The 20,164-nt window shown below is 46.9% G+C and overlaps 1 protein-coding gene across 1 annotated transcript; it reads right to left on the bottom strand.

Moving 5' to 3' along the window:
- Positions 1 to 3,785: 3,785 nt before the first annotated feature.
- On the bottom strand, positions 3,786 to 8,855 carry LOC123448451 (ABC transporter F family member 5-like). Its single transcript, XM_045125348.1, has 9 exons — positions 7,923 to 8,855; positions 7,385 to 7,726; positions 7,102 to 7,242; positions 6,811 to 6,990; positions 6,404 to 6,559; positions 6,197 to 6,298; positions 5,945 to 6,073; positions 4,267 to 4,371; positions 3,786 to 4,144 (listed from the first exon to the last, which is right to left on the bottom strand). The coding sequence occupies exons 1-9, from the start codon at positions 8,748 to 8,750 to the stop codon at positions 4,049 to 4,051; spliced, it is 2,079 nt and encodes a 692-aa protein (XP_044981283.1). The 5' UTR covers positions 8,751 to 8,855; the 3' UTR covers positions 3,786 to 4,048.
- Positions 8,856 to 20,164: the final 11,309 nt, after the last annotated feature.

The following is a 20,164-nucleotide window of genomic DNA, read 5'->3' as shown; positions in this document are numbered from 1 at the left end:
AACAGGAGTGAACTAAGTAACTCAAATGTGGAGATTCGTCAGTATGCAACTCCTTGCACATTGAGCTTCACTTAATGTGTAGAAGTTGATTGTTATGTTGTGTCGTGTCTTGCATAATTACATGGACATGCATCATATTTGATTGTGAATCATGTCATGAATATGTTGTGGTGTTATCGTGTGTTGATTGTTGTTTCTGGATTGTTTCTTCTCGATAGAGTTACGAAACCGCTTCGGTGTGTGAGGATTCGTTTGACTAAGTTGGTTAGTCTACTTCACGGATTCGTTCTTCTTCCTAGAGGTATCATAGGCAAGATGATCATTTCCCTCGATACCACTACTATCATTGCTATGCTAGTTGTCGCGTTTCTATCGCTATGTCTCGCTGCCTACCACCTGTTATGTCAAGCATCCCAACATTACCATGAAAAGCCTCTAACCCCCTCCACATCCCAGCAAACCTTTGTTTGGCTATGTTACCGCCTCCTCGACCCTTCTTATAGCATTGCTAGTTGCAGGTGTAAGCTGCTTCCATGTGAAAACATGAGTTCCTTGATATATCACCATATTATTGCTATTTAATTTAATGCACCTATATAGTTGGTAAGAGGTGGAAAGCTTAGCCTTCTAGCTTGGTGTTTTGTTCCATCTTTGCCGCCCTAGTTACTTGTGTACTAGTGTTATGTTCCATAATTGAGCGCTCTTAACATGCTTGGGTTTGTTATGGGGACCCCCTTAATTTTTGTTTTGGGATAAAACTCTTATGGCAAGGCCCAACTTTGGTACTACATTTGACTAATAACTAATAAATTGCATAGGGACCCGTCGACCCTCGTGGATAATTAATCAACCTCCGGGCCAGTGATCCTCATGAGTGTCGGTCCAAACCAAGCGATGTCTAGTGCCCCCTGGTCACTCAAGGTCTCATCGAACCCGACGTCTAGCTCATCCGGTCGTGCCCTGAGAACGAGATACGCGGCTCCTATCGTGTTTGTCGGCACGTCGGGCGGCCTTGCTGGATTTGTTTTACCTTTCTCGAACGTCTTGTGCACGGAATTCCGAGAATACTTTGGGCTATCTCGAGGTTGAGGTTTTCCATCGGAATTTCCGAGGAAACTACTGGTCTTCCGTGGATGAGGTCATTCCATGCAGTTTGTGATGGACTAGTTGGAGCATCCCTACACGGTTAAATCTTTCTAAGAGACATGCTCAGTTATGTGACAACTTGGAAACTTTGTTTAACACCTAGTCATAGCAAACTTGAAGTAAACTTAATTAAAATATGCCAGCTCTGTGCGTAACCATGAATGTCTCTTCTCGTGGGTCCTTATCCGAGAGAGGACACGACAGGATTATGTTTGACTCGTAAGTAAGTGTTGAGGATCATTTCTTGATCATTATTAGTTCATGTCCGTTTATGCGTAGATCACCTCCCCTCCCCCCCCCCCCCCTCTTATTATTGTACTCGTAAGTTAGCCACTCAAATAAATGCTTAGTGCTTGTTGCAGCCTCACCACTTAACCATACTTCACACATTAAGCTTTGTTAGTCTTGATACATTTGGAAATGAGATTGTTGGGTCCGTGTGGCCCATAGATTACTACAACACCAGTTGCAGATACAGGTAAAGTGATACTTAACGTGAGCGCGATGATTGTTCTATTTGAAGTTTATTCTTCTTATTTTTCGTCGATCATATGATGGGTTCCAGGCCGGCAGCCTAGGATAGCAAGGATGGACGTCGTTTTATCGTTTGATTTCGTCCGTAGTCGGACCCTGCTCTTCTACATGGTGATTGAATGTATTGCTATATTGAGATGTTCATGTTTAGCTTGTTGTGACTGTAAGCCAATCCATATACTCATCTCTTCTTTACATGTACTTGTAACGATATTCATTCTTACAAAACGACGAGATGCGCTTCTATCCCTGTCGAGGCCCTCGTGCCAAAAATAAGGATAGGATCGCATCTTGGGCGTTACGGGATGTCACGACTATCGGGCATGCATACGTCATCTCGGCGACGGATGAGATGGTATCTCATCTCTCGGGAGGGTTGTTGTCACGGCCACCAGGCCTACCCGGCATCTGCCATTGCATCCTCCTCCATCTCGGACATAAGCCAACGCCTCATGCGGCAGCCATTTCCGTAGTTGCCCTTGCATCGTTGTGGTTCCTGTTTCGCCGTCCGCACCATCCATCGCACGCTGCGCCGACCTCGCAATATCGCCCATTAGCGATCCCTAACCTTTTTCAAGATGACCTTGCTAACATGGTGGCTTGATCATACCGTGATTCTTGCCTCCTCTCGTTGTCGTCAAGAGAGGCGGCGGCATGGCCGTCGACCCCAAAGCCGACCATTGCGTTGGCAGCCTCAATTCCACCATCGCCAAACTCCATCATGTTGTCGGCCATTGCGGGTATGACGGTATGTGTGGTGGTAACTAGCAAGGGAATCAGTGAGTCGCCGTCGGCGGCCATTACTGTGATTGTTTACAGATAGCAACCGACTAGAGGATGGTGAATTTTACAATTTACCCCTGTGGCTCGCGCTTGCGCGAGAATAATTGGCTGGAGCGCGAGAAGACTAAGTGGAGCCCACGGTGATGATCAACCATCATTGGTGAGGGAAGGCAGTGACGGGCAGCGAGGCGTAGCACACAGTTGTTACTTTACACTCGTGTATGGTTGCATGACTTATCGGATGCTCTCCGTATATCACACTTGGGTGTGACATATCTATTTTGCAATGCACACGGTTCGTGGGACACACGTATAATGCCATTAATTTTTGCATCGAACCGTTTGTGGGTTGGTACGAGCTAGTGTACGCCATTAATGGTTGGACTGGGGACGATTTCTTGGTAGCACACGTCTTGTTTCATCAACCTTGTGCATCGTTATTACTGTTGCCCATGGTTCGTTTAATTAAACGTGTGCCACACTTTCCAGCACACAACCATATTCGGGGTCACATCTTTTCACACACAAGTTTACAAAAGGAAACCTATAAAAATCATCGCACACGAGTATGTGCACCATGATTGTGTGTGATGCTCCAAGCCATCGCAAACAATACATTTATACAAAGTGGTTGCCGATAAACACACATGTTTCTTACGTGCAACCATGCGTTGCACGTTACCACTACATATCGCACACGTAATGTTTCGTCTAACTGTCTTCCCACTATCACACGCGGTCTATATAATATCATCGTGTCCGATGGATTGATCGTCGCATACGTTTCATTTTTCCGGCACACGAACTTATTTTGATACGTTTGTGATTCATAAATCACACACAATTTGGTCAGATGGTCTCCTATACATGTGTCGTCTTAAAACCCCCTGCATTAATGTTGGACCACTAAACAAAAATGTAGAGTCTTTGAAGATTTTGCCAATCCTTTATCCTTTGCATTTGAGGGGTTCACATCTTCATCCTATAGCCATACCTACATTGACTTCACCTCAAATATTCCTTGAGATGTATTAGTTCAATGATGTATATGTTATTATTAATTATCAAAACCACCCAAGGATTAGTTATATTTTCTATCATCACGGCTAACGGGTAAGAATGAGTAGTACAGATTTTTCACATGATGATAGAATTGCTGCATCATTCATCTCCAGTGGGTAACAATTGATAGTACATATTTTTCCCATCATGATAGAATTGCTTGACAGCAGTGGCATTGTACAAATGGGAGTGTTTAAGCACGTAGAACGTAAATGGTATTGCTATTTGTTAATCCTTGCAAATAAAGCACTCCTCAATCAGAAATTGGAAATAAAGCATTCTTCAATCAGAAACTGCTTGTGTTATGTACAAGGTTACAAATCATTTCCTGCCTAGTTACATAGTATGGCGTTCTATAATGCTATTACTATCATCACATCCTTGGCCGTTGATGATGTATGCATGCCGTTGTTTCTTTTGATATGCGCTCCTTGTAGCATTTCAGCACACCAGGGGCCTGCCCGGCACTACCATCGATGCTCTAATGTACCGTGATTAGCACCGCCGATCAGGGGGCAGCATCTCAGTTCCACCTCTTTGAGTTCTTCATTGATTTTGATTTCTGCTTGCTTTGTTGGAAGGCCTGCACTTTTTGTTTCTTCCTTGCAAGTTTCTCGGCCTGTATCGGTTCACAAATGAGAATGTGAAGTATGGTAAAGGCAAACGAAACCATAGCAATACAGTACTTGCGCTACAACGATACAAGGAAGTTCAGGAAAGAATAAAACGTTAGGCATTCACCTTTGACATTTTTGACTTGGCTTTTACTTTGGGGGCCTTTTCCTCGAGCTCTGCCGCACGTGCAAGTTCCCTTTCTCTGGCTTCCAGGTTCCTTTGAAGGTAATACTACAAAGATAAAGAATAAAATATCATGACTTTTAGATGTTGTGACAAGTGTTCGAAGAAGTGATGGCAACACTAATGACTTCCCGATCAAAATTGGACTGCACCAGCACCAGGGGTCAGCCTTGAGCCCTTATCTCTTTGCCTTGGTGATTGATGAGGTCACAAGGGATATACAAGGAGATATCCCATGGTGTATGCTCTTTGCGAATGATGTGGTGCTAGTCGATGATAGTCGGACGGGGTCAATAGGAAGTTAAAGCTATGGAGACAAACCTTGGAATAGAAAGGTTTTCGACTTAGTAAAACTAAAACCGAGTACATGAGGTGCAGTTTCAGTACTACTAGGCACGAGGAGGAGGAGGTTAGTCTTGATGGGCAGGTGATGCCTCAAAAGGACACCTTTCAATATTTGGGGTCTATGCTACAGAACAATGGGGATATCGATGAAGATATGAACCATCAAATCAAAGTCGGATGGTTGAAGTGACGCCAAGCTTCTGGAATTCGCTGTGACAAGAGTGCCACAAAAGCTAAAATGCAAGTTCTATAGGACGACGGTTCGACCCGCAATGTTATATGGAGCTGAGTGTTGGTCGACTAAAAGGCAACATATGGAGCAATTAGGTGTGGCGGAAATGCGCATGTTGAGATGGATCTATGGACACAAGGAAGGACCGAGTCCGGAATGATGATATATGAGATAGAGTTGGGGTAGCACCAATTGAGGAGAAGCTTGTCCAACATCGTCTGAGAAGGTTTGGGCATATTCAGCGCAGGCCTCCAGAAACTCCAGTGCATAGCGGACGGCTAAAGTGTGCTGAAAATGTCAAAAGAGGTAGGGACAGACCGAACTTCACATGGGAGTAGTCCGTAAAGAGAGATCTGAAGGACTGGAGTATCGGCAATAAACTAGCCATGGACAGGGATGCGTGGAAGCTTGCTATCCATGTGCCAGAACCATGAGTTAGTCGCGAGATCTGATGGGTTTCACCTCTAGCCGACCCCAACTTGTTTGGGACTAAAGGCTTTGCTGTTGTTGTTGTTGTACTTTTAGATAGATTATAAAGCGTCCTGAGATTAAAATTCTAAGGCTTATTGCTAATTTTATCACACAATATCCGTCAGGAGCAATACAAATTTGTTGCCCAAAAGGTTCATGTCGTATTCAAAAGCGAAGGCTTATTGCTAATTCTATCACTCAGTATCCGTCATGAGCGATGTAAATTAGTTGCCCATAAGTTACATTTCATATTCAAAAAGCGAAATTTTGATTGCTTATCTTCTGTTGGATGCGATTGTTGCCCTAATGTTGTGTCATGATCTATATCTTGGTTTACAACCACCAATGCCAGATATGCTGACAGAAAATTTTGTATTGCCGACAGGTGACAGCTAATAGTTTGTGCAAAAGGAGAAGCAAATTATACGTTTGTAAAGAGTACAACGTTGTATTATATGTGCAAGTGTATAAGCAGGAACTTATTAAACATATTTCAGTCCCAATATAATCACAAATATGAAGCAAGTATATTTGTAAGACAGTACAAGTTATTAAGATCATAGGAGAACTTACATTGTAATCTCCTTGATAGTCCTGGATAGTTTGATCTTTCACTTCAATGACTCTGTTAACTATTTGCTTTACAAAATACCGATCATGAGAAACTGTTATTACAGTGCCCGTGTATTCTGATATTGCCTCCTGTCATGCATGCAAAAGCATCTATTAGAACTGCATGCACCAGGAATACCAGCGGAAATTCAAGGAACTGATAATCATAAAACAAAATGATACAGTTCTGTAAAGGGTGAAATTGCATCGAACCTCAAGCATTTCCTTTGATGGGATATCGAGGTGATTTGTTGGTTCATCCAAGATTAGTAAAGTCGATGGAGTCACCATGAACTTGCAAAAGGAAAGCCTCGCCTAACCAAAAAATATATAAAGAAATGAGTAGATGTACACAAATCAGGAACACTGATGTATCCTGTATCTGTATGATGATCAAACTAAAATGAAAATGAACATTACCTTCTCTCCACCACTTAGAAACCGAACCTTTCTATTCAGCATGTCATCCCGAAAGTTACAACGACCAAGGAGACCTTTGATATCATCAATTTTCCAATCCTCTGCAGCTTCAGCTACAGTGTCCAGTACAGTCTTCTCTAAATCAAGAGCTTCTGCCTGGTAAAAGAATCTATCCCATAAATATCAGTGGGGGGGGGGGGGGGGGGGGGGGGAACAGTGGTGATTATTCTCAAATAATTAAGACTAATGGGATTTTGGAATTTATTGAGTAGCACTGAGAACAAGTGCCTAGGTAGAGTATAATTGAATAAACTTAGAAACAATTTGACCATCCCAAAGAAAAATAATACAAGATACCACAAAATCATCATAAAGTAGAAAATATCTGTGTGGAAATTTGGGTCTACCTGATTCTGCTCGAAATAGTTAGGCAGGACATTATGCTCCCCAAGAATGACTTCACCTTCTTGTGGCTTCTCTGTTCCCAAAGCAAGCTTCAGTAATGTGCTCTTACCACATCCATTGGGGCCAATAATTGCTATCTTTTCGCCTCTCTCGACTATTAGATTAGCATTGTTGAACAATATCTGGACACAATATTGGAACAATAAGAATATATTACAATTTGTTACAGGTACACAACACCACACTTTGTTAACCGAAAGAGAAAAGGCTTAGACATATAGAACAATGCTGACCTTATCCCCAAAACCAAACTTGAGATTATTTATTGCTAACACAGTTCTACCGCTTCTCCCACGTTCAGGAAAGCTGATCTTTAACTGCTTTCTTTGGAAAGGTTTCTCAATCAACCCTTCTTTCTCAAGCTTTTCCAATTTCTAGTGTTTCAGAAAGGATGAAGTTAGCAAATACAAGAAAGGGAAGCAAATGTAGATTACAAAAACTGTGGAGGAAAATACGACAACCAACTGCATTGGTATGACGCAAGCAGCAACCATGAAATTCTAGTACATTAGCTACCTTTTGCTCACTTGAAGCACGCCCCGAGCTAGCTCCAGCCCCAAGCCGACCTATCAGTTCCCTTGTATGCTCAATCTCCTTCTGCTGCTTCTCCCATGCAGCACGTTGAGTTTCCACCCATATCGCCTTTGCTAGAACATATTCAGAATAGTTACCCTTGTACGTTTTCGACACGCCAAATTCAGTCTCCACTATCTTCGTACAACACTGGTCAAGGAAAGCCCTGTCATGAGATATGATGACCATTGGTACATCCTGGGTCTTAAGGTAGCTCTCGAGCCATTCAATGGTGTCCAAATCGACATGATTTGTGGGCTCGTCAAGTAGGAGTAAATCAGGATCCTACATATAAAGAACATTACCATATTAATACACACGAAATGGAGCTTCATACTTAGTAAGCTAATTGAAATTGACCGTCAATTTCACTGCAATGGCATTCGATTTTCTTTTAGTTAGTAGTTCACACAAAAAGCATAACTTCTCTACCATTGTCACGTCACTTGCTGCATGTAAATATCGTTTTTCTTATTTATACCTGAAGAAGTATCTTGCCAAGCGACATCCTCATCTTCCAGCCTCCGCTGAAGGATGCGACAAGGCGGTCAGCGTCCTCCGGCACAAACCCGAGCTCGGGCATGAGCTTCTGAATCTTGACACCCACCATGCCCAGGTCGACGTCCTGCGACTGCCGCTGCAGCAGGTCGAGCTCGTCGAGGAGCCTCCCCATGAGGTCCATGTCCTCGGTTGCGCGCTCAAGCGCCGCCTGCACCTGGTCGAGGCGGGTCTTGACGCCCATCTCCTCCTGGAAGGCACTGAGAAACTCCTCCCTGACGGTCCGGGAGGCGCAGACTTCGAACTCCTGGCTGAGGAAGGCGATCTTCATGTTCTCCTTGGCCTTAACGACGTTGCCGCCGTCGGGCTCTTCGAGACCGGCGATGATGCGGAGTTGCGTGGTCTTGCCCGCGCCGTTGACGCCAACGAGCCCCACCTTCTCCCCACGCTGCACTTCCCAGGATACATCCTTTAGAACTGTCACTCCCTTGTACGACTTGGAGATGTTCTCCAGCCGCACCCCGGACGGGATGCTCGACGCGCCACTGTTGGACCGCTTCTTCCTGGACCCGGCGCCGGACGTGGCGGTGGTGGATTCATCGGAGAGGAGGGCGGAAAGGTGCTCGTTTGCGTCGCCCTCGGATGTGGTGGCGGCGGAGGAGGATGAGAGGGAGGAGGTGCTGAGGCGGCAGTAGATTGAGGAGGGGCGGCGGTGGCGTCGGGACGGGAGGGATGGGCAGGAAAGAAAGGGGGCGTGGGGGTGGAGGGAGGAGCGAAGGAGCTTGGCGGAGATGACGTCCATGGTGGCCATGGAGTCCTTTGGTAGTCTTCTTCTCTGCTCTCCCTCTGGTTTTGGGTGGTGGGTGAGGCCACGCAAACCCGAGAGAGGTAGTGTATGGGCGAGGAAGAAGAGAGACCTACATTTTCCTTCCTTCAGCTTTATTATCGATAACTAGTGGCTTGCGTCAAATGGCACAGAGGCACATTAAAGACATTATCCATGATAAAAAAATATCCATGATTTAATTCACTTTATTAAGAAACATGATGAAATGTTGTGTATAATGATATAAATATACACCGCTTAACCTAATAGTAGAATCTAATTTAAAACAAAAATACATACCTTGCTATGAAAATTATATTTCTTAGTAATAAAGGGAGTAATAAATAGAGTAGTCCCTTTTTTACAACTATAATGAGCTAGCTCTATTCTTCACATTAAAAAACGACGTGTAAATCAACAATGTGACCAATGGCTTCTAAATCTGTAAAATGTGTGGAAATCCACAGTAATCAAACCCCTTGACGATTTCCTTTCATTGAGTCAGGTGCCAACTAGTTCCTCGATTTTGAAATAATGAAGGCCAAGGGCAAGGAGGGAGACGGTCTGGTTGTGCTTCCAGGTGACTCTTCTTGAGGGCGGTTCTTGTGGTGGCGGTGACCCTTGCCACATAAATCATGAAACTTCTGTACAACGACGGAAGACCACGAACCTCATTGTGCTTTCGCACACGCTTGGAAAGCCAGTTGGTCATTGCAGCAACTTTAACAAGAATGACCTCAAAGTACTCAGTAGATAGAGCCTTACATTGCAATAAAAATGAGGGAGCAGAGAAATAGTGAGTAGCAAAATAAGAATTGCCAAATATTTTCACACATTCTAACAGTTAACAAGTATATACCTTATTGAACCAGTAGGAGTTGAGCACACGATGGATCACATATTCTAACAATTAACAAGAATTCAGCTTACATCCAACCTTTTTTCAGCAATAGACGCGAGTTCCTCCAGAACATGAGCAGGGTAACACCCTGGTGCTTGGGCTTACTACCGACAATACCCTCGAGCATGGGCCTCTTCCACCGATACGATAGACCACATACCACTGGTGTCGGCGGATGCGAGGTCGACACCTATGAGAATCAACGTGAAACCCTTGTGATCGTAGGGCGGGGAGAGGTGACGTGAGGAGCAGAGCTAACAATCAGCACCCTACAAGCCTTTTTACCCAGGTTTGGACCGCTTACGCGTAAAACCCTACGTCATGCTTGTCTGGTTGTATTAAGCGTTTTTGTTGTCAATTGTTATAGTGACCGTTGATGACCGTCTTATGGGTCGATGTCCAAAGAGTCTAACCCTCAAAGAGTCTAACCCCTTCAAAATGAGCTAAGGGCCTCCTTTTATAGGCAAAGAAGTTGCCTACAGTGCTCGGTGGTAGGTTAACGAGGAGTTACAGTGAACCTAGGGCGGTGCTTATCTATCTACCGCTGTCAGGTGCATTTAATGCACGTCTTGTCCTTGTCAGCGATGTGCTGGTGAAGACACGTATCCAGGTGTTTCGACACCTGGACGCTGCGCTGGCGCATGCGGAATGCGCTAGCACTTGGGGGGTGGTGGCACTGTGGGCGGTTGCCCACCAGTGGCCAGGCCCGTCATCCCGGCAAGGAGCTTGCCGAGGCCTTGAGTCTTCGTCCCGGCAAGGGAGTTTGCCGGGGGCTTCAGTCGTCATCCTGGCAAGGGAGCTTGCCAGGGCCTTGTACTTGGTGAGTTCATCACGCCCACCGAATGGGCGCGGCCTTGGTCATCTCCCCGGCAAGGCGGGCTTGCCGGGGCCTTGATAATCTCAGGGGTTGCATCTTGACTAGGTCCTGCCATGCCCTGTCGGTAGGGGCTCTCCGTGCCCGTGCACAAGTCTGGGATACTAGGGACCCTAGTCTTTAGTGCACCGACGGGAGCCCCGGGGCCTGGGCCATACACGTATGCGAAGCGTTGTTGGGCCAGGCCCAAAGAGGTGCACGGGCTTTCGTGGCTGGATCCGCTGGCGGTTGCTTTTCCCCACGTCGCGTCTTGGACGCGTGAAGTGAGGGGTCGTGCGCGGAGTGGCCTTTCCACCTCCTGAAACGCCTCTGCCACGCGTGTGGCATGCGCAGTTATGGTAGGACAGGTGGCAGATGTGGCCTTAAAAGGCGCAGTAGTGGATGGCCCGCTCGTGCATGCATTGGTGCAGCAGGGCGGTTCCCTGTTCGCCCATGAGCACGAGCGATTGGGCGAGAGGGGTGGTGGCTTCTGGAGCAAGGGAAGCTAGCCCCGCGCCCCGTCCTATAAATTGGGAGGGGTTTGCAAGGGGTTTTGCTCACCCAACTCCTTCTGAAACCACCAGCTCCTCAGCCTTGGTCTTCACAGTCTTCTTCTGTCTGTAGGTGGCGCTCACCCCTAACCATGGTTAGGGGACGGGGTCGGCCACCGTCGGCGGCTAGGGCGGCGAGAGGATCTTGTTTGGATCATGCCACAGCTTCTGGGGGCGCCGCGGCGGAAGACGGCCCGAGCGCCCATGGCGGAGGAAGGGCGAGGGGCCGCGGTCACCGTGGAGGTCGAGGTCGGGGGAGGCGGAGCGCTACTCCAGCGCCTCCGCATTCCCCAACGCTTGCTCTTGTGGCGGTCCTCCATGCTGCTCGAGCGAGGCCGGAAGGCCTTCGCCCGCGCCCATCTCCCCGAGGACTGGTATGTCCTCCGCTCCAAGTTGTCGGAGGCGGACATGCCGTCCGTCAAGTTTTATGGGCGCCCATGTGCGCTTCTCGGCTGCTGCGAAGAGGGCTTGAGCGACGCCGGTTGTCCTACCTCGAGCGATAGCGACGAGGAGGACAATGGTGGTGGTGAGGTCCGTGTTGGGTTAGGGCCTCTAGGTGTCAAGTCGGAGGTCGACTCCCGAGCCCCAACTGGGCGCAGACCGCACCGTCGCGGCTGGCTCACGCCTCGCCCCTCCTGACGAGGGCATCTTGCGGGAGCTGGCGTTTGTGCCTCGTGTTTGAGGAGGAGGCACCTCCGCAAGCTCTGACTTCTCCACGCCCTCTGCTTGGGCCACCTCACCGGAGCGGGTGTTGTCTCCCCGGCTCCAGCAGGAGGCGCGCCCGCGGACTCCGGAACCTTCGCCCCTTCCTGTGCCCTGCCCTCTGGTATTCGGCCAGAGGGGGGCAGGTGGCGCTTTCCTGGGCCGATCCTGTTCTCGTCGGCACAGTGCTGGTCCTGGGGAGCCAGCCCTGGCCGCGCCGTGGGCTTCGCCTTTTTGTCTTCTTGAACTTCACTTCCGCGAGCGTAGCTCCTCACCAAAGACAAAAGTTCTAGGTTAGAGTAGATCATATCATCCATGTAATATGTCTCAAAGTATCCCAAACAAATGAATGAAAAGACTGTTTTCCCTTTTTCCGATTCTGTTCTTTGTACGATTCACCTTTGCATTATCTGGGAGCTTGCCGGCGACTACCGGCAAGGCTCCTTGCTGCGTTCAGTGCAACCATAGAAATCGCCCAGCGTAGGTTGAGAGGAAATCAGGCGCTACGTAGCCAGTTGCTCTGTTGATCAGGTTCGAAACAGTTTGAAGGCGCTCTGTGGCCGTTCAGGTCGTTTAACGAGTTCGAAACAAAGATAAGGTGCACTGATCTTTGGAAAGGTCCCAGTATGCGCAGACTCCAGACACAAAGATTGGAAACTTTAAAAGGGAAAACAGAGAATCTATCTACTTTAGATCTGAATCTTAAACTCAAAACTTATCTGCTCACGCCGTGGTTGCATGGCATTTGAATCTTTCGCGGGGGCGACGGGGTCCCCGGCAAGAAGGAAATTACCCCTCCCGGCAGCTTTTTCTCCGGCAAAGACTTCTTGCCGACAGTCCGCGACCGTCGTTTGGAGAGAAAGTTGGCCACGGTGTAACCCCTTTACTTTTCTCTTGCTAGGCTATGCTTGCGGAGCCCCCGAGCGCATCTTGGGCGACGATGCGACGCTCTCAGGGGCACAACACTTACACTGGAGTGCGCGTCGGGGCTTCGGGACCGTTTGGCGCATCCTCAACGACTATGCATCATTTCGCAGAGGTGCGTCCGACGGAGTATGCACTGAGGCCTCTGTGAAGCTCCCAGGTACGCACTCGACAGTTGCGCATTGGTCCCGAGCGACGCATCGGCCTAACGGCGCCGCCTTTGGAGCCTCCGCCTCCCTGCCTTGCGCTCGCGCAGCAACGCTCTTGCGCAGGCCTTGGGAAGCCATAGCAGAATAGAGCGTACGTCGTGATGCCCCGTTTCCGAGGGAACTGCAGCGCAGCGCTCATGTTGGGGAACGTAGTAAATTCAAAATTTTCCCATGCCATAAAAGGATCTATCTATGGAGAAACCAGCAACGATAGAGGTTGTGAAGCATCTTCATACCTTTGAAGATCGCTAAGCGGAAGCGTTACTATGTGTTGGAATTATGCCCTAGAGGCAATAATAAATGTATAGTTATTATTATAATTCCTGTATCAAGATAATAGTTTATTATCCATGCTATAATTGTATTGAATGAAGACTCATTTACATGTGTGGATACATAGACAAACCACCGTCCCTAGCATGCCTCTAGTTGGCTAGCCAGTTGATCGATGATAGTCAGTGTCTTCTGATTATGAACAAGGTGTTGTTGCTTGATAACTGGATCACGTCATTAGGAGAATCACGTGATGGACTAGACCCAAACTAATAGACGTAGCATGTTGATCGTGTCATTTTGTTGCTACTGTTTTCTGCGTGTCAAGTATTTATTCCTATGACCATGAGATCATATAACTCACTGACACCGGAGGAATGCTTTGTGTGTATCAAACGTCGCAACGTAACTGGGTGACTATAAAGATGCTCTACAGGTATCTCCGAAGGTGTTAGTTGAGTTAGTATGGATCAAGACTGGGATTTGTCACTCCGTGTGACGGAGAGGTATCTCGGGGCCCACTCGGTAATACAACATCACACACAAGCCTTGCAAGCAATGTAACTTAGTGTAAGTTACGGGATCTTGTATTACGGAACGAGTAAAGAGACTTGCCGGTAAACGAGATTGAAATAGGTATGCGGATACTGACGATCGAATCTCGGGCAAGTAACATACCGAAGGACAAAGGGAATGACATACGGGATTATACGAATCCTTGGCACTGAGGTTCAAACGATAAAGATCTTCGTAGAATATGTAGGATCCAATATGGGCATCCAGGTCCCGCTATTGGATATTGACCGAGGAGTCTCTCGGGTCATGTCTACATAGTTCTCGAACCCGCAGGGTCTGCACACTTAAGGTTCGACGTTGTTTTATGCGTATTTGAGTTATATGGTTGGTTACCGAATGTTGTTCGGAGTCCCGGATGAGATCACGGACGTCACGAGGGTTTCCGGAATGGTCCGGAAACGAAGATTGATATATAGGATGACCTCATCTGATTACCGGAAGGTTTTCGGAGTTACCGGGAATGTACCGGGAATGACGAATGGGTTCCGGGAGTTCACCGGAGGGGGGAAACCCACTCCGGGGAAGCCCATAGGCATTTGGGGGGGTCACACCAGCCCTTAGTGGGCTGGTGGGACAGCCCACCAATCCCCTATGCGCCAAGAAAGGAAAAATCAAAGGAAAAAAAAGGAAGAAGTGGGAAGGGGGAAGGACTCCCTCCCACCAAACCAAGTAGGACTCGGTTTGGGGGGGGAGAGTCCTCCCCCCTGGCTCGGCCGACCCCTTGGGGATCCCTTGGACCCCAAGGCAAGGTCCCCCTCCCTTCTCCTATATATATGGGGCTTTTAGGGCAGATTTGAGACGACTTTCTCACGGCTGCCCGACCACATACCTCCATAGTTTTTCCTCTAGATCGCGTTTCTGCGGAGCTCGGGCGGAGCCCTGCTGAGACGAGATCATCACCAACCTCCGGAGCGCCGTCACGCTGCCGGAGAACTCTTCTACCTCTCCGTCTCTCTTGCTGGATCAAGAAGGCCGAGATCATCGTCGAGCTGTACGTGTGCTGAACGCGGAGGTGCCGTCCGTTCGGTACTAGATCGTGGGACTGATCGCGGGATTGTTCGCGGGGCGGATCGAGGGACGTGAGGACGTTCCACTACATCAACCGCGTTCTCTAACGCTTCTTCTGTATGATCTACAAGGGTACGTAGATCACTCATCCCCTCTCGTAGATGGACATCACCATGATAGGTCTTCTTGCGCGTAGGAAAATTTTTGTTTCCCATGCGACGTTCCCCAACAGTGGCATCATGAGCTAGGTTCATGCGTAGATGTCTTCTCGAGTAGAACACAAAAGGTTTTGTGGGCGGTGATGTGCATTTTGCTGCCCTCCTTAGTCTTTTCTTGATTCCGCGGTATTGTTGGATTGAAGCGGCTTGGACCGACATTACTCGTACGCTTACGAGAGACTGGTTTCATCGTTACGAGTAACCCCCTTTGCTCAAAGATGACTGGCAAGTGACGGTTTCTCCAACTTTAGTTGAATCGGATTTGACCGAGGAGGTCCTTGGATGAGGTTAAATAGCAACTCATATATCTCCGTTGTGGTGTTTGCGTAAGTAAGATGCGATCCTACTAGATACCCTTGGTCACCACGTAAAACATGCAACAACAAAATTAGAGGACGTCTAACTTATTTTTGCAGGGTATGATTGTGATGTGATATGGCCAATGATGTGATGTGATATATTGGATGTATGAGATGATCATGTTGTAATAGAAATATCGACTTGCACGTCGATGGTACGGCAACCGGCAGGAGCCATAGGGTTGTCTTTATACTAACATATGTGCTTGCAGATGCGTTTACTATTTTGCTAGGATGTAGCTTTAGTAGTAATAGCATAAGTAGCACGACAAGCCCGATGGAAACACGTTGATGGATGATCATGGTGTGGCGCCGGTGACAAGAAGATCGTGCCGGTGCTTTGGTGATGGAGATCAAGAAGCACGTAATGATGGCCATATCATGTCACTTATAAATTGCATGTGATGTTAATCCTTTTATGCACCTTATTTTGCTTAGAACGACGGTAGCATTATGAGGTGATCTCTCACTAAAATTTCAAGACAAAATTGTGTTCTCCCCGACTGTGCACCGTTGCTACAGTTCGTCGTTTCGAGACACCACGTGATGATCGGGTGTGATAGACTCAACGTTCACATACAACGGGTGCAAAACAGTTGCACACGCGGAACACTCGGGTTAAGCTTGACGAGCCTAGCATGTGCAGACATGGCCTCGGAACACATGAGACCGAAAGGTCGATCATGAATCATATAGATGATATGATTAGCATAGGGATGCTTACCACTGAAACTACTCCCGACTCACGTGATGATCGGACTTGGGATAGTGTAGGTGGATCATGAACCACTCAAATGACTAGAGAGATGTACTTTTTGAGTGGGAGTTTAGCATGTAATTTGATTAAGTTAAACTTTAATTATCTTGAACATAGTCTAAGTCCATTTTGAATATATTTGTGTTGTAGATCATGGCTCACGCAAGTGTCATCCTCAATTTTAATACGTTCCTAGAGAAAGCTAAGTTGAAAGATGATGGAAGCAACTTTGTAGACTGGGCTCGTAATCTTAAGCTAATCTTACAAGCTGGAAAGAAGGATTATGTCCTTAATGCTGCGCTAGGAGATGAACCGCCCGCTACGGCTGATCAGGATGTTAAGAACGCTTGGTTAGCGCGTAAGGAGGACTACTCAATAGTTCAATGTGCAGTCTTGTATGGCTTAGAACCGGGACTTCAACGTCGCTTTGAGCGTCATGGAGCATTTGAGATGTTCCAGGAGTTGAAGTTCATCTTTCAGAAGAACGCCCGGATCGAGAGGTATGAGACCTCCGATAAATTCTATGCTTGCAAGATGGAGGAAAACTCGTCTGTCAGTGAACATGTGCTCAAGATGTCTGGGTACTCAAACCGTCTAGCTGAACTGGGGATTGAACTCCCGCAAGAAGCTATCACTGACAGAATCCTTCAATCACTGCCGCCAAGCTATAAAGGCTTTGTGTTGAACTACAACATGCAAGGGATGAACAAGTCTCCCGGCGAGTTGTTTGCGATGCTGAAAGTCGCAGAGTCTGAACTCCGTAAAGAGCATCAAGTGTTGATGGTGAGCAAGACCACTAGTTTCAAGAGAAACGGCAAAGGCAAGAAGGGAAATTCGAAGAAGAGCGGCAAGCCCGTTGCCAATCCGCTGAAGAAACCCAAGGCTGGACCTAAGCCTGAAACAGAGTGCTTCTATTGCAAGGGTATGGGTCACTGGAAGCGCAATTGCCCCAAGTATCTGGCAGATAAGAAGGCAGGCAAAGAAAAATCAGGTATATTTGATATACATGTTATTGATGTGTACTTAACCGGCTCTCGTAGTAGTGCCTGGGTATTCGATACCGGTTCTGTTGCTCACATTTGCAACTCGAAGCAGGAACTGCGGAATAGACGAAGGCTGGCGAAAGACGAAGTGACGATGCGCGTAGGAAACGGTTCCAAGGTTGATGCAATCGCCGTCGGCACAGTGTCACTTCAACTACCATCGGGATTAGTGATGAACTTAAATCATTGTTATTTAGTGCCTGCGTTGAGCATGAACATTATATCTGGATCTTGTTTATTGCGAGACGGTTACTCTTTTAAGTCTGAGAATAATGGTTGTTCTATTTCTATGAGTAACATCTTTTATGGTCATGCACCGAATGTGAGAGGATTGTTCATATTGAATCTTGATAGAGATACGCATATACATAACATTGAGACCAAAAGAGTTAGAGTAAACAATGATAGCACCATATTTTTGTGGCACTGCCGCTTGGGTCATATTGGTGTAAAGCGCATGAAGAAACTCCATGCTGATGGACTTTTGGAGTCACTTGACTTTGATTCACTTGACACGTGCGAACCATGCCTCATGGGAAAGATGATTAAGACTCCGTTCTCCGGAACAATGGAACGTGCAAGTGACTTGTTGGAAATCATACATACCGATGTGTGTGGTCCAATGAGCGTGGAGGCACGCGGCGGATATCGTTATTTTCTCACCTTCACTGACGATTTAAGTAGATATGGTTATGTCTACTTGATGAAGCACAAGTCTGAAACATTTGAAAAGTTCAAGCAATTTCAGAGTGAAGTGGAAAATCATCGTAACAAGAAGATCAAGTTCCTACGGTCTGATCGTGGGGGTGAATATCTGAGTTTCGAGTTTGGTACTCACTTAAGACAATGTGGAATTGTTTCGCAGTTAACACCGCCTGGAACAGCACAGCGTAATGGTGTGTCCGAACGTCGTAATCGTACTTTGTTGGAAATGGTGCGATCTATGATGTCTCTTACTGATTTGCCGTTATCATTTTGGGGTTATGCATTAGAAACAGCTGCATTCACTTTAAATAGGGCACCATCGAAATCCGTTGAGACGACACCATACGAACTGTGGTATGGCAAAAGGCCAAAGTTGTCGTTTCTTAAAGTTTGGGGATGTGATGCTTATGTCAAAAAGCTTCAGCCTGAAAAGCTGGAACCCAAAGCGGAAAAGTGCGTCTTCATAGGTTACCCGAAAGAGACAGTTGGGTACACCTTCTATCTCAAATCCGAGGGCAAAGTGTTTGTTGCTAAGAACGGAACTTTTCTCGAGAAGGAGTTTCTCTCGAGAGAATTGAGTGGGAGGAAGATAGAACTTGACGAGGTTGTCGAACCTCTCATCCCTCTGGATGGTGGCGCGGGGCAAGGGGAAACCTCTGTCATTGCGACACCGGTTGAGGAGGAAGTTAATGATGATAATCATGAAACTCCAATTCAAGTTTCTGTTGAACCACGCAGGTCGACGAGATCACGCGCTGCTCCAGAGTGGTACGGTAATCCCGTCTTATCAATCATGTTGTTAGACAACAATGAACCTGCAAATTATGAAGAAGCAATGGTGGGCCCAGATTCCAACAAATGGCTAGAAGCCATGAAATCCGAGATAGGATCCATGTATGAGAACAAAGTGTGGACTTTGGAGATGCTGCCTGAGGGCCGCAAGGCCATTCAGAACAAATGGATCTTTAAGAAAAATACGGACGCTGACGGTAATGTGACCGTTTATAAAGCTCGACTTGTGGCAAAGGGTTTTTCACAAGTTCCAGGAGTTGACTACGATGAGACCTTCTCATCCGTAGCGATGCTTAAGTCCGTCAGAATCATGTTAGCGATAGCTGCATTTTTCGATTATGAAATATGGCAGATGGATGTCAAAACGGCGTTCCTTAACGGTTTCCTTAAGGAAGAGTTGTATATGATGCAACCCGAAGGTTTTGTCGATCCTAAAAATGCTAACAAGGTGTGCAAGCTCCAGCGATCCATTTATGGACTGGTGCAAGCATCTCGGAGTTGGAACAAACGCTTTGATGAGGTGATCAAAGCATTTGGGTTTATACAAGTGGTTGGAGAATCTTGTATTTACAAGAAAGTGAGTGGGAGCTCTGTGGCGTTTCTAATATTATATGTAGATGACATATTACTGATTGGAAACAACGTAGAGCTTTTGGAGAGCATAAAAGGTTACTTGAATAAAAGTTTCTCTATGAAGGACCTAGGAGAAGCTGCTTACATACTGGGCATTAAGATCTATAGGGATAGATCAAAACGCCTGATAGGACTTTCACAAAACACGTACCTTGATAAAGTTTTGAAGAGGTTCAAAATGGAACAGTCCAAGAAAGGGTTCTTGCTAGTGTTACAAGGTACGAGATTGAGTAAGACTCAGTGCCCAGCAACTGATGAAGATAGAGAGCATATGCGCTCCGTCCCCTATGCTTCAGCCATAGGCTCTATCATGTATGCAATGCTGTGCACTAGACCGGATGTTAGCCTGGCCATAAGTATGGCAGGTAGGTTCCAGAGTAATCCAGGAGTGGATCACTGGACGGCGGTCAAGAATATCCTGAAGTACCTGAAAAAGACTAAGGAGATGTTTCTCGTGTATGGAGGTGACGAAGAGCTCGCCGTAAAAGGTTACGTCGATGCAAGCTTTGACACAGATCCGGACGACTCTAAGTCGCAAACCGGATACGTATTTATTCTTAATGGGGGTGTAGTAAGCTGGTGCAGTTCCAAGCAAAGCGTCGTAGCAGATTCTACATGTGAAGCAGAGTACATGGCTGCCTCAGAAGCGGCTAAGGAGGGTGTCTGGATGAAGCAGTTCATGACGGATCTTGGAGTGGTGCCAAGTGCACTGGATCCAATAACCTTGTTCTGTGACAACACTGGTGCCATTGCCTTAGCAAAGGAACCTAGGTTTCACAAGAAGACCAGACACATCAAACGACGCTTCAACCTCATCCGCGACTACGTCGAGGAGGAGGACGTAAATATATGCAAAGTGCACACGGATCTGAATGTAGCAGACCCGCTGACTAAG

Source organism: Hordeum vulgare, chromosome 4H, assembly GCF_904849725.1.
Source record: "Hordeum vulgare subsp. vulgare chromosome 4H, MorexV3_pseudomolecules_assembly, whole genome shotgun sequence".
Taxonomy (NCBI): Eukaryota; Viridiplantae; Streptophyta; class Magnoliopsida; order Poales; family Poaceae; genus Hordeum; species Hordeum vulgare.
Note: the sequence above shows the minus strand (reverse complement) of the source record. Positions and strands in the feature narration are given on the sequence as shown.

Bases quoted from the DNA above. Each gene is read 5' to 3' on its own strand.
- LOC123448451 (XM_045125348.1), bottom strand. From the start codon at position 8,750: ATGGCCACCATGGACGTCATCTCCGCCAAGCTCCTTCGCTCCTCCCTC. The intron at 6,560-6,810 runs GTAGACCCAAAT...TTCTTTTACCAG, and splicing joins ACTATTTCGAGCAGAATCAG to GCAGAAGCTCTTGATTTAGA. The intron at 6,299-6,403 runs GTAATGTTCATT...TTTTTTGGTTAG, and splicing joins TTCTAAGTGGTGGAGAGAAG to GCGAGGCTTTCCTTTTGCAA.